This window comes from Ixodes scapularis, unplaced genomic scaffold (assembly GCF_016920785.2).
Source record: "Ixodes scapularis isolate PalLabHiFi unplaced genomic scaffold, ASM1692078v2 PGA_scaffold44__24_contigs__length_19508400, whole genome shotgun sequence".
Classification (NCBI taxonomy): Eukaryota; Metazoa; Arthropoda; class Arachnida; order Ixodida; family Ixodidae; genus Ixodes; species Ixodes scapularis.
Window position 1 is genome coordinate 16,163,091 of NW_024609873.1, and position 13,696 is coordinate 16,176,786.

General features: G+C 48.0%; 1 protein-coding gene across 1 annotated transcript in view; it reads left to right on the plus strand.

The window, feature by feature from the left end:
* The first annotated feature begins 248 nt into the window (after positions 1 to 248).
* LOC120845266 overlaps positions 249 to 13,696 on the plus strand; it is a 103,472-nt gene continuing 90,024 nt past the window's right edge. Inside the window, exon 1 of the mRNA XM_040217098.1 lies at positions 249 to 2,982. Within this exon, the coding sequence (XP_040073032.1) occupies positions 249 to 2,982 (2,734 nt within the window). The remainder of the gene's footprint in view (positions 2,983 to 13,696) is intronic.

A 13,696-nucleotide genomic window follows, 5' to 3' on the forward strand; every position in this document is an offset into this window, starting at 1 on the left:
GATGGGCGAAGGAGGAATGGGCGACGTCCCTCAGTCTTTGCCTGGTGGGTGAAGCTTTAACCGCATTCGGGAGGATGACAGCAGCTGACTCCCTAGACTATGAGAAGGTTAAGATCACCTTGCTCCAACGATTCAGACTAACTGCAGACGGTTTTAGAGAAAAGTTCAGACGAAGCAAGCCGGAGGAGGCAGAAACTGGACGACAATTCTGTACCAGATTGAGTAATTATTTTGATAGGTGGCTCGAAATGGCGCAGACAGAGAAGACGTTCGAGGCAGTGAGGGACAGGGTGATTGCCGAGCAGTTCCTTAGTTGCTGTCACCCTAAGCTGGCCATTTTTCTAAAAGAACGTAACGTGAACGCAGCGCAAGAAATGGCAGAGCTAGCTGACCAGTACCTGGAAGCCCAGGGAAAATGTAATCTGGGTGCTATGAAAGATGGGGGTTGTACAACAGTGAGACCAGACGGCGAGAACAGTAAGGGTACTGGACAAACGGGAGGAGCCCGAAGACCATCGCCTAGATGCTTTCTGTGCAGTAAGGTTGGGCATAAGGCAACTGACTGCAGAAGCGGATATAGAGAAAATCAGGCAGGAGTACGATGCTGGGAGTGCGGCAAAATGGGACACAAAGCTGGGCAGTGCGCCAATCACTCACAGAACAAAGCAGCGTGTGTCCTGGATAAAAGACAGAAGGCATTAAAGAGGGACAACAAAGAACAGCAGGGAGCGATAACAAATACAAGATTTGAACATGTTACTGACGCTTACTTAGTACACAATATCGACATATTGATGCCGGTGGTCGAAGGGAGGTTACATGATATTAAGATATCAGTGCTGAGAGATAGTGGAACCAACACAGTACTAGTAAGAAAAAGGCTGGTACGAAGTGAGGAGTTCACAGGGACGTCCACTGGGGTTATCCTGGTTGACGGCACCATGAGGGTTATGCCTGAAGCGATAATCAACATAGATACACCTTATTACACGGGGGAAGTACGTGCCAAATGCATAGAAGAACCGCTGTATGACCTCATACTGGGTAACATCCCAGGGGCTAGAAAAGTGGACTGCCCGGATTCAGGGTGGGGCACAAGTACGAAGAAAATGCGTCACCAGGGAGATGAAGTGTTTGGCGAAACGCCGTCTAATTCATTGAACAGCGTTACATCACATGCTGAGAACGACCGACTACTGCAAAAAATCGGGGAAAAGGAGGCGTTGAATGCAGAGCAGATTCATAACGAGGTGTCATTTGCAGCAGGAGCAAAAAGAACGGACAAAAGTGAAGAGAAACAATTGCCCCAGCTCAAGGCGCCGGTTATAGAGCTGCTAGAAGTCACAGCTCTTCAATTAACGGGGCAGCAAAAGTCGGATGAGAGTCTGCAGAGCTGTTTTAGAAGTCTGAATAAACGAGTGCGGAAATGGAGATGTGACGTAACAACGGAATACGTCGTGAAGGATGATTTGTTGTTCCGCCGAGTCGAATTCAGCGACGGGGACGTGAGACACCAACTCATTGTACCAACGGTATTTAGAAAGACTGTAATGGAATTGGCTCACGATGGAATAATGTCGGGCCATCAGGGGGTAAAGAGCACGGTCGCTAAAATAGCGGAAGAATTCTTTTGGCCTGGTATGCAAGGCGACGTGAAACGTTACATACGGTCTTGTGATGTGTGCCAACGCACTATACCAAACGGCACCGTGAAAAAAGCCCCAATCATGAGTATGCCCATAATTGAAGAACCCTTCCATCGGGTAGCGATAGATATCATTGGACCAATAACCCCGAAGTCCAGCAAGGGAAACCGATATATCTTGACAATGGTTGATGTAGTCACGAGGTACCCGGACGCTGTGGCATTGAAAACCATTGATACCCCGCAGGTGGCAGAAGCCCTAGTCGAGATGTTCTCCCGGTACGGAGTACCTAAGGAGATTCTGAGTGATCGAGGTACGAACTTCACTTCCAATCTTATGAAAGAGATAGGACGGCTATTATCCTTTCGGCAGTTGTTAACTACGCCATATCACCCAATGTGTAATGGGCTCGTAGAGAGATTTAATGGTACCATCAAGCAAATGATGAAGAGAATGAGCCAAGAACGACCCACGGACTGGGATAGGTATATCCCGGCACTCCTCTTTGCCTATAGAGGAGTACCACAAGCGTCGCTAAGATTCGCACCATTTGAGATGTTGTACGGGCGAAATGTGAGAGGTCCTTTGACCATCCTTAAGGAGCTGTGGTCCAATAAAAGCTTAAACCAGGAGTTAAAAACATCATACGGATACGTGATCGAACTCAAGGACAAACTGAAGAAAACATGTGAAGTGGCGCATGAGATCATGGCGGAGGCACAAACAAAACAGAAAAGGTTCTATGACCGGAAAAGCCAGGCTCGAAGGTTCGAGCCAGGCGACAGAGTGCTCATACTGCTACCCGGTGACCACAACAAACTAACCATGCAGTGGAAGGGACCGTACGAAGTTGCGAGGCGAAAAGGCGATTTAAACTACGAACTGCTGGTTGGCGACAAAAGAAAAACGTTTCACATAAACATGTTACAAAAATACGTAGGTCGCGAAACTAAGAATGAAAGTTGTGGGGTGATGGTGGTCCAGGATGAGGTTGAAGACTTAGGGGAGATCACGACGCCCAGTCTAAAAAGGCAACAGGGTGCGCAGGATGTGGTCATCAATCCTAAATTAAGTCAAAAGCAAAAGAAAAATCTTGCTGACGCGATCGGGGAGTTTGAAGATATATTCTCTGACGTACCGGGCAGAACAAATGCATTGCAATGCAAACTTCGATTGATGACAGAAGAGCCAGTGTTTGTAAGGCAGTATCCGTTGCCTTTTGCCATCCAGGACGAGATGGAAGAAGAAGTGGAAGAGATGCTAAGATTAGGCATCATCGAACGATCCACGTCCGCCTACAACGCACCCATAATAATGGTAAAAAAGCCTGATGGCTGTAATAGGCTTTGTGTTGACTTTCGGCGATTGAACACAGTCTTAGTGGCTGACGCTGAACCTATACCAAGGTCGGACGTAGTGTTTGCAAGAGTCGGGCAAAAAAAATATTTTTCGAAATTGGATCTAGCGAAGGGGTATTGGCAGATACCGATGGAAGAATCAGCCAAAGAAAAGACTGCCTTCTCTACAAGAACGGGCCTTTACTAATTCCGGTTTATGCCTTTCGAACTGAAGACGGCTGCTGCAGTGTTTACCAAGTTGATGAGGTCCGTCCTGGAGGGGGTGCCCAATGTACATCATTACATTGACGACATTTTGGTGTCCACTGACTCGTGGGAAGACCACTGCCAAACATTACGGCAAATTTTTTAATGTCTCAAGAGGAATCATCTCACGGTTAAGCCAAACAAATGTGAGGTTGGGTTTGACGCGATAACATTTTTAGGTCACAAGCTTGGTATGGGCCAAATCGCACCGAAGAGGGAAATAATAGAAAAGATTCAACAAGCATCAACGCCAAAGACAAAAAAACAGGTGCGAGCCTTTCTAGGTCTTACAGGGTATTATAGAGAGTTTATGCCCCGTTATGCAGAGATAGCAGCCCCACTTACTAACCTCACAAGGAAGGGACAAAGTAACACAGTAGAATGGTGCTCTGAACATGACACAAGCTTCAAAGAGCTTAAAAGAAGGCTGGCAGAACCACCCATTTTGTTAGCGCCCGATGTGTCTAAGCAATTTGTCCTGCGTACGGATGCATCAGACGAAGCTTTGGGAGCAGTGCTGTTGCAAGAGCACGAGGGCATGCTGCACCCAGTGTTATATGGCAGTAGAAAACTTAGCGCGAGCGAAAAGAACTTTGCGGCTATAGAACGTGAATGCCTCGCACTTGTGTGGGCAATTGGTAAATATGCTATTTACCTGTACGGAAAGGAATTCGTAGTTGAGACGGACCATCAACCGCTAGAATATTTGAATAAGACGAAACTCAACAACGCGAGGGTAATGAGGTGGAGTTTATCTCTGCAAGAGTTTACATTTAGGATTAAGTATATAAAAGGCAAAGACAATATCGGGGCGGACTACTTGAGCAGAGTTTGATCGACAAAAAGGGGTAGGGTGGAAATTTGGGCACATTGATACTTTAGACCCATGTTGTTGTAAAAAAAACTATCTCCAAACTCCGGTCTAAAAACATGCTTTTCGTGCAAGGCTCGTCAAATTATGAGGCGCTGGAGAAATGCAGCCTTCTGCGTTAAGTCCTTATTTCGAACTCTTTTTGTTCGCCTTCCGCCCATTGAAAAGCATGCGGGAAGGGCCTTAGAACGCACCTGGTATCGCTACGCCGCAGCGTTCTTCCGCATCAAAAAGTTCGTCTGCTTTCCTCGCCGTCACCATGGCAACGAACGCCGAATGAATAGAAGCACGCACGGTACCGCCGCGTGAAGCCAGCAACAGCTGACGCCATTTTACGAACGCCGTCTGCTTGCCGTCTGCTAGCCACATCCGAACGCGGTGTGTCAGATCAACCGCCTCCGCCGGTGCGCCGCTAGCAAAGACGACGAAGCTGAGGCACGCCGACGGCGAATGGGCGAGCAACCGCACCGCGGGACGACTGCAACGGCGGCATTTATTGGGATCAAAGGCGCGAAATAAGCAAGAACAATTTTTATTTGAATCATAACACCCGATATCCAAGTTGGGGACCACATACCTTTGCTGGGTTTCTTCTGTGAACTTTTTACAGAGACAGGGGGTGCCGCATTCAAAACACAGCTCCGTTTGCAAAATATGGGGGCCCTGAAAAGGACCGTTGAGACCGCTACCAGAACCTATAACTGACGTAACGAGCACTTGACGAGCGGTTGACGCATAAGTCGTCTTTATGCCTTTTTTTTAATTTTTTATACGTGGTGCAAAGTAATCCCGCCCCATATTTTTATGGCGTCAGGAACGAAGCAGCATAGAAGGAGTACCCTTCAAACGATAATAATAATAATAATTAAAAACTGCCGGATCTCCGCTGGAGACTCCGAGGCACAGTGGAGTAGTCGTCACGATAAAAAATCTAAAGAAACAAAATAAATAGCCTAACGGTCGTCGGCTGCGTCATAAGGCCTCGCCAAGTGCGGAGTATAACGGTCTTGGCATACGGTATGTATTGTGCATTCGTTATTTTCTTTTCTTTTCTACCACGTCAAATTCTGACGCCAAGACTCTCTACCTCCTCCGTTCCAACGCGTTGTTTGTTATTATTTTAACAAATCAGCTTCAAATAAGGGTCGTGGCACCCAGTAGAGTAAGAAAAAGAATAAAAAAGGAACATTCCGAGCAGCCAGAGCAGCACGGCTGCTCTGGCCGCTCTGGACAGAGCAGCTCCTCTCATCAAAGAAGACGCCGTCCGAAACTCCAACGACTCCCTTCTTATTTTTTTATTTTTATTTTTATTCACTTTGTTACTTCATTTTGTTGTTGGGTTCGACTGCTCCCTTCTCTGTGACGATGCCGTCCGTGGACATACGTTTGGCGTTTCTTTTTTTTTTATGTCACGCGATGGTGTGGTCCGACAGATCAACCAATGAGTTTGTTAGAATTGTGTCACGAGGTATAAAATGGCGGATGAAATAAATATAATAAATGCAAAGAAGCGCGCAGTTCCCCTTCGGCGCTTTATTCTTCAAGAGGCGAGCATCGCAGTGCCATGGCGTTCAACTTGTGCCGTCTTCTTGGCGCCATGAAAGACCCTCTTGAAGCAATTAATTTGCTTCAGCGCGTTGGCCTGCTCCTGGCTCCTGGGTTTTCGTGCGTGTCCAAAGTGCGAAGCTGCGATGACAAGCTGCAAGTCCGCGCTAGATCTGCGGATGGCTACACGGGGGGGAAGGGGGGGGGGGGGTTGCGGTGTGTGGATGACTCGTGAGGTGCCCAAGAGGAAGCCGGTCAAAGTTCAGTGCCGGGGCGAGGTCTCGGTACGGAGCGGTTCCTTTTTCGAAGGATCGCACGCACCTGACGTTTCTCCAACTCATGAAAATCATCCTCCGCATGCCAGAACCTACCGTGCGCCGTCATTCAGCGGGAGGCTGATATCGCAAGTAAGACAATAACTGATTGGGCGAGCCTTTGTCGGGACGTTGTGGTAAATGCCGTCTGTAAGCATTCAGACATGATTGGTGGCGAAGGCGTGACTGTAGAACTAGACGAGAGTATGATCGGTCGGCACAAGTACCATCGCAGGTATTTAAGGCCTGGCCAGTGGGTTTTCGGTGGTGTGGCGCGTTGCAACGGGTGCTGCTTTTTTGTTCCCGTGGAGACCCGTGACGCTAAAACACTGCAAGGGCTAATAGCCAAGTGGGTCCGCCCTGGAACAAGAATAATCACAGATTGTTGGGCTGGCTATCGCAAGCTTGCAGATGACGCTCGCTTCACGCACCTCACCGTTAACCACAAGCTGCACTTTGTCGACCCGAACACTGGTGCGCACACCAATACGGTGGAGGGCACCTGGGCCCACGTCAAAAACTCTCTTCCACGTGGACGGCGCGAGAGCCACCATTTCACTGGTCACCTTGCAAAGTTCATGTTTTGGAGGAGAGAGAAGGCGCGGATACACTCATAGATTCCAGTCGTTCGTCGCCGCGGCCGCCAAAATCTAGAGCCCCGACGCAGACAGGGCGAGGATTCTGACGGCCCCGGTGACTTCGAGGGATCCGCTGCGCTGAGCCCGTCACCCGCCTGCATGCGTAAAGACGACTTATGCGCCAACCGCTCGTCAAGTGCTCGTTACGTCAGTTATAGGTTCTGGTAGCGGTCTCAACGGTCCTCTTCAGGGCCCCCATATTTTGCAAACGGAGCTGTGTTTTGAATGCGGCACCCCCTGTCTCTGTAAAAAGTTCACAGGAAAGACCCAGCAAAGGTATGTGGTCCCCAACTTGGATATCGGGTGTTATGATTCAAATAAAAATTGTTCTTGCTTATTTCGCGCCTTTGATCCCAATAAATGCCGCCGTTGCAGTCGTCCCGCGGTGCTGTTGCTCGCCCATTCGCCGTCGGCGTGCCTCAGCTTCGTTGTCTTTGCTAGCGGCGCACCGGCGAAGGCGGCCTTTGATCCGAATAAATGCCGCCGCTGCAGCCGTCCCGCGGTGTTGTTGCTTGCTCGATCGCCGTCGGCGTGTCTCAGCTTCGTCGTCTTTGCTAGCGGCGCACCGGCGGAGGCGGTTGATCTGACACACCGCGTTCGGCTTTGGCTAGCAGACGGCATTCGTAAAAATGGCGTCAGCTGTTGCTAGCTTCACGCGGCGGTACCGTGCGTGCTTCTATTCATTCGGCGTTCGTTGCCATGGTGACGGCGAGGAAAGCAGACGAACTTTTTGATGCGGAAGAACGCTGCGGCGCAGCGATACCAGGCGCGTTCTAAGGCCCTTGCCGCATGCTTTTCAATGGGCGGAAGGCGAACAAAAAGAGTTCGAAATAAGGACTTAACGCAGAAGGCTGCATTTCTCCAGCGCCTCATAATTTGACGAGCCTTGCACAAAAAGCAGGTTTTTTTGGCCATCCCGCGTCCTGTTTTTTTTATCCGGAACATGGGTCTAAAGTATCAAACTGCCGTGCTTTACCGGCGGCAGTGAAATGCAGCTGATGTGCTGGTGTACCTGAAATTGTGAACTGGGTGCGGGCCAGATAAAAAACGTTCAGGGTGTGAAAGTGATGCGCAAACTGATGAATCAACACTGGGACGTGAACAAAAAAAAAAGGGGGATGATGCATCAACGTGGTGTAGAAATTTAGTACGACTAAATTCTGGAGGAGGGTGTAAATGTCGTGCTACAACAGGAAAATTGAGCAGAAGAGGAAAACGTCGAGGAAGCAGGGCGGAGGAGAAGGGGGCAAAAAAGAGGAAGAAGAGGGGTTCTTGTTCGGCGGTAACCCGACCAGGTGGAAGCACACCCGGCAACGTCCCGAGGGTGCTACTGTCGGGTGAAACATCAGCTTGGCGGTGTGCAACCAAAGCGGCAACATCCGACATGAACGAGGCATTCGGTAGTGATCCGAAGTAGCCGCTGGTGGGAAAGATTATCGACTTCGGCGGTGTCCCGGAGCAGAACATCCCAGACCAGCCTCAAGGAACACCCAAGGAACATCACGGGGAACGACTTCGGCGGTGTCCCGGAGCAGAGCATCCCAGACGATCAACAAGGAACAACACGCACCAACAACCAAGCGCTGCTGAAAACAAGACAGCACCAAGACCTTCAGCCACACAAGGACGGACTGAAAGTGAGACAATTTCTGACCTGTATATTTGTGTATAGCTAGAACGTTTCTTATTTTTTGTTAATTTTTTTTTAATATATATATATCTTGATCAAACCTCACGGTGTGACTGAAATACTCCTTCGGCGGTTTGACCTGAACCTAGAACATCACAATAGCCAAGTTTCAGTGAGTACAACGATGTCGGCGTGTGAAGAATCGATGGCTGAAGACAAGTCATCACGATTGCGAAGAACACTTCGAATGTTGGTGAAAAGCACTGAAAGATAAGGACTAAGATTGTTTCGTATCAGGTTATGTTATTGTGAGGACGTTGACAAATCAACCACAGGGTCAGCATTAACACGAATGGAACTCCTGCTCGGCGTGATAAAATCGCGGACCTCACAAACGGCATTCCTGGCCGCGCAGTAAGAAAAACATTTGTCATCAAAAAACACTTTGTTATAGCGTAGACTAAAATACTGTGTATGAGACTTAGCGAATTCGAGCAGCTTTCTTCTAGCAAGACGAGTGGCAGGGAAAAAATCCTCTGCGACGGAAGTGGCACTACCGCGCAGTTTGCCTCTAGAGAAAAAAACATGGTCTTTCGTTTTGAATAATGAGAATTTCACTAAAACTGGCCGACATTTACTGGGGTTAAAAACACGACCGAGCCTATGTGCACGGATGATACCCTAAGGGGGAACGATGATCTTCATTTCTTTTGCAATCACGTCATGCACTTTGCTTTCCGATACAGCCCAGGTCTCAGAGTTTGAGTCGGGAACACCGTAAAATATTAGATTATCTCTTCGAGACCTGTCCTCAAATTCGTCAAGACGTGATCGCAGACTGGCGTTCTCGCGTGACAGGAAGGTTACAGTTTCTTTTACATCTGACAACTCACGCTCCAAAATGTCTAAACTGGCTATCTTTGCTTCCACAGTACTAAGCCTCCCTTGAATATCGGTTACCATTAATTCAATTGACTCTTGCCCAGTCTTGATAGCTTGAATATCCTCCATGATTCGGTTCTGTCCAGCTTCAAAATTTGCCTGACGAGCGTTTAAGCCTCTCAGTAAAACAAGCATCTCACTCATCTCTTTTGTCTGAACTTCTTTCTTATCTGGGCCAGGATTAAGTTCAATATCACCAGACAGGATAAGCTTCAGACCCGAAATACATTCGCAAGAACATAAAAACAGCACTTGTGGGCATGGGAACACCAGTAGACAGAGGTTGTTGGACTTTTTACAATGCAAAGGGGGAAAGGGACCAACCTGTACGAAGAAAAAGCAGAAAGCGTTAGCTGACTGCATGACTGGCTGTTCCACATGCCCACTGAAGGGCCGAGGGGCGTGCCGGCAGTTTAAATCCAGTGTCGATGTCAATGTCGATGCCGTTGGACTGCTGTGCTGAGGCGACGCGACGATTGGGAGTGCAGCAGAAACCCAAGGTTGCCGGGAGGAGTAGATGTCTGGTTGTGGCAGCACGGAAACTTGCGGCAAGCGCGCTCCCTCCACGGCATACCACGGGCTTGATAGGGCCGGACAGCCGCGAAACATCGCCATGAACTGTACGAAGAAAAAGCAGAAAGCGTTAGCTGACTGCATGACTGGCTGTTGGTATCAGAGATTTTCAGTCTGCAGAGCAATAGTCAAGAAGCTTTATTCTCAAGATGAAGCTCGTTATCACAGTGGTTTGGAAAACAATTTTAAAAAAGACCCAAGTTGCTTTTGGAATTATGCTCGGGCCCAAAGTAAGGATAGTCTCAGCACTTCTGTATTTAAAATTGACGATAGGAGTTTATGCAAGCCAGAAGAAGTGAGCCAAGCATTTGCTAATCACTTTAGTGCTTGCTTTTCGGAACGTGACAGTGTGCCTAATGATTTTGAATTTGAGGGTTTCGCTGACTCCTTAGCATACCACAGTGTAACCGGGGATGACGTAATGTGCTCGATACGGAAGCTCAAACCAAAACGTTCAACGGGCGGTAATGATATGTCTAATTTTCTTGTCAAAGGATGTGCTGAAATATTTATACCTATCCTGACACATAAATTTAATCTGTCCTTACAGTATGGGGTTTATCCTTCTCGGTGCAAAGTTTCAGTCGTAATACCAGTCTTCAAGTCAGGAAATACTTGTAATGTCAACCATTTCCGCCCTGTGTCTCTTCCTTGTGGCTTCTCAAAGGTTTCTGAGATGGTTATATATAAACGCTTGTACTCATAATTTAAACAAAAAAATTAACCTTTGCAACGCGGATTCCTCAGGGGCAGATCAGTGGAGACGAACCTAGCGACTTTTTCGGTCATAGTGGTCCTGCAGTATGCAACCGTGGTCAGGTGGACACAGTCTACTTAGACATGACCAAGGGCTTTGATAAGGTTGACCATCAGATACTCTGATTGAAATTAAAAAATACGGACTATGCACTTTGTATTGCGCATGGCTTAAAGGTTACCTTTTAAATCGCCAAATTTATGTTAGATTTTTAAATTGTGTGTTGGAGACATTTGCGTCTTTATCTGGCGTACCCCAAGGTTCTGACCTTGGACTACTCCTGTTTTTTGATATTTGGTAACGATCTACCATCTTCCATCAGAAATTCGAAAAAGCTAATGTTCGCTGATGACGTTAAAATTTTCCGTGTCGTTGAAAATGTAAATGACTGTATTCAGATTCAAAATGACATCCGCTCCGCTGAACATTGGTGCTTAAAAACTAGGCTCCAACTGAATCCAAAAAAGACAGTAGTAATGTCCCTTACTTGGAAAAAGGAAAGCAGAGTCTTCGACTACACTATATTTGAAGAGCAAGTGCTGCGGGTTTTCTATGCATGGGATCTTTGTGTCTTTGTGGACTCGGGATTAGATTTTCGCCTCCACGTCTCTCACATTGTTGGCCAAGGACTTCGCCAACTGAATGTAAATTCGCGGATGACAAAATATTTCGTTGCTCTGAGTGTCCTTCATGTCTGAATTGTGCATTGGTTAGATCACGCCTCGAGTTCGCGTCTGTGGTTTGGAACACTGTAACGATGTTACATAGTAATCTTTTTGAAAGCGTTCAGCGAAAGTTTATAAGAATCTTATACGACCAATATATCGACCGCCGCCGTTTCTACAATTACCATTCCCTGCTCACTGACTTCGGTCTAGTGCCTCTCCACGATAGACGAATTGCAAGAGATATGCATTTCCTGCGTCAAATTGTGCATCGTTCTCTTGATTGTGCCCAGCTGCTGATGTCGCTGAGGTTCCGGGTACCGTCAGAGAGGACATCAAAATGCAGAGACACGTTTTATCCTGATGTGCGGGCCACTTGCCCAATGACACGTCTGCAACAAACTCACGATGCTTTTTTTGGTGAAACAGACATTTTCGCCAGATTGTGTTTTTATATAATAGTTTTATGTATCTGAGTACAGGACAGTGCACTGCTGCTCAGGCCACTTGGCTGTTTGCAGGCACGCAAATAAACCCGATCTATCTATCTATAGTCAGGAAGTCACATCATAAAAGCAAAGCGATTTCTTTTTTTTTTTTAGCTAATCAAATCAGTTTTTTTAAAGCAGGTGTTCCGTTCTTTTTTTAAAGTTCTAAGCTTTGTTGCTTGTTTTCAAAAATTTCACCTTCAGTCTTTCATCACTCAGGTGCTCTTACTGTCTTCGACAAGTCTCTTTCTTTCCGAGAGACTATCCCGTTACAGAAAGCACGTTTGCAAAACTCATCTCAGCGCCCATTTCTGTATGCAATAATTCGTCAATTGACCAAGATATTGAATAACAGGCTTGAGTAGAGCTAGTTGGTTCATGACATTACAGAGAGGATAGTTTAAACATTAAAAAAAACACAAAAAGGATTTAATAAAAACATCAACGCGTATGTTCACTTCATCGAACTGTTTCCTGTCCAGCTCTGCAATGTTTTAGTAATATCCCGGAAGCATGAGCCGGTCGACACCGCAATAGGCTGAGAGGTGTGGCAGAACGAGTGAGATCTTAGAGTGCCCTGGGAAAGAGTAGACACGCATATAATTCCATTAAGACAAGCCACAATACAAATTTACCGTACAAAATACTCTCGAAACTTCCTAGTATAACAACGGCCGGACTGCATATGCACTTGCTGTCTTGCGGCCTGTTTAATGAGGCAGGATACCGCCTATGTTTCCAAACTGGCACTAGCACATAGTGGGCTCTAAGCGCCACTGGGCGACCGGGAGCTGTAAGGTGCGGGAGCGCGAGCTCGAGCGCTGCTCAACGCTGGGCTCGCGTGCTCTCTTCCCTTTTAGAGCGCAGCTCTTAGGGGCCCGTTCCCGGCTTGAGCGGCGTCGCCGTCGGCGTAACCAAGGTCATCCCAAGGTCACGTGACCCCCAAGGTCATGTGACCCCTACCAAGGTCACGTGACCCCAAGATGACCCCACGTGACCCTTGGAAAGTCACGTGACCCCCAAGGTCACGTGACCCCTCCCAAGGTCATCTCAAGGTCACGTGATCCCAAGGTGACCCCACGTGACCCCTCTGAGGTCACGTGACCCCAAGGTCACGTGACCCCTGAGGTCACGTGGGCGGTGACCCCCATGTGACACCCAAGGTCACGTGACCCCCAGGTCACGCCTTCCCGAGGTCACGTGACCTCCCTCGCCGAAGTCCCGTGACACCCCCCCCCCCCCCCGAGGTCACGTGACCCCCCCCCCCCCCGGAGCATATTAAAGAATGAGGGGAGGAGGAGGAGAAGGAGGAGGGGTCTACCCTCTTCTCAGTGCCCTTCCCTCCTCCTCCTCAAGAGCTGCGCTCCAATTCGGTGTTACAGGGAGTTGTAAAGGGCTTTCACTTTTTTTTGGAAGTTTCAAAAAAAAAAATGTCCACGAGTATAGACCTCTTCATGGCGCAAGCCACTAGTCGGTGCTGCAGTCGTTGACGTAGCAGAGAGCTTCCGGTTCATAAAATAATGAACAAAGTCCTGCTTGAATTGTCGATGAAACGTTTAACCATCAAATCTCCTGGGGCCTATATTGCCGCGCGCGCAGCCGGCCAAGTAGACAGCGCGCGCGTGGCCTAATGGTTATCGCGCCTGCCTCCCGCGCCAAAAGCCAGGGTTCGCTTCCAGGGAGCGCCGCATCTTTTGTTATTCCTGCAATTTAGTTTTCTGGTAGATCCAAAAATAATGTTGCGTATTCGAGGTCCGAATGTTCTACGCGTCGAACATTTTACGCCGATTATTCCAGAAGCTCACGCATGTACATAAGGGGCGCCGCGTGGCGAACCGGACTCAGTTTCGCCTCAACGTTCGATCCTGCTGCTTCGCCGCCTTCGACGCCCGCGACGCTCTGTTGTTTGTGATCTTTCTTTTTCGTTTTATTTTTGGGCGCAAGTTCGCCCCATTAAACGTTTCAGTTTCCCCAGTTATTCTTTCTTTCATATGTTCATTCGTGACATTCTAGTGGAGGTGCG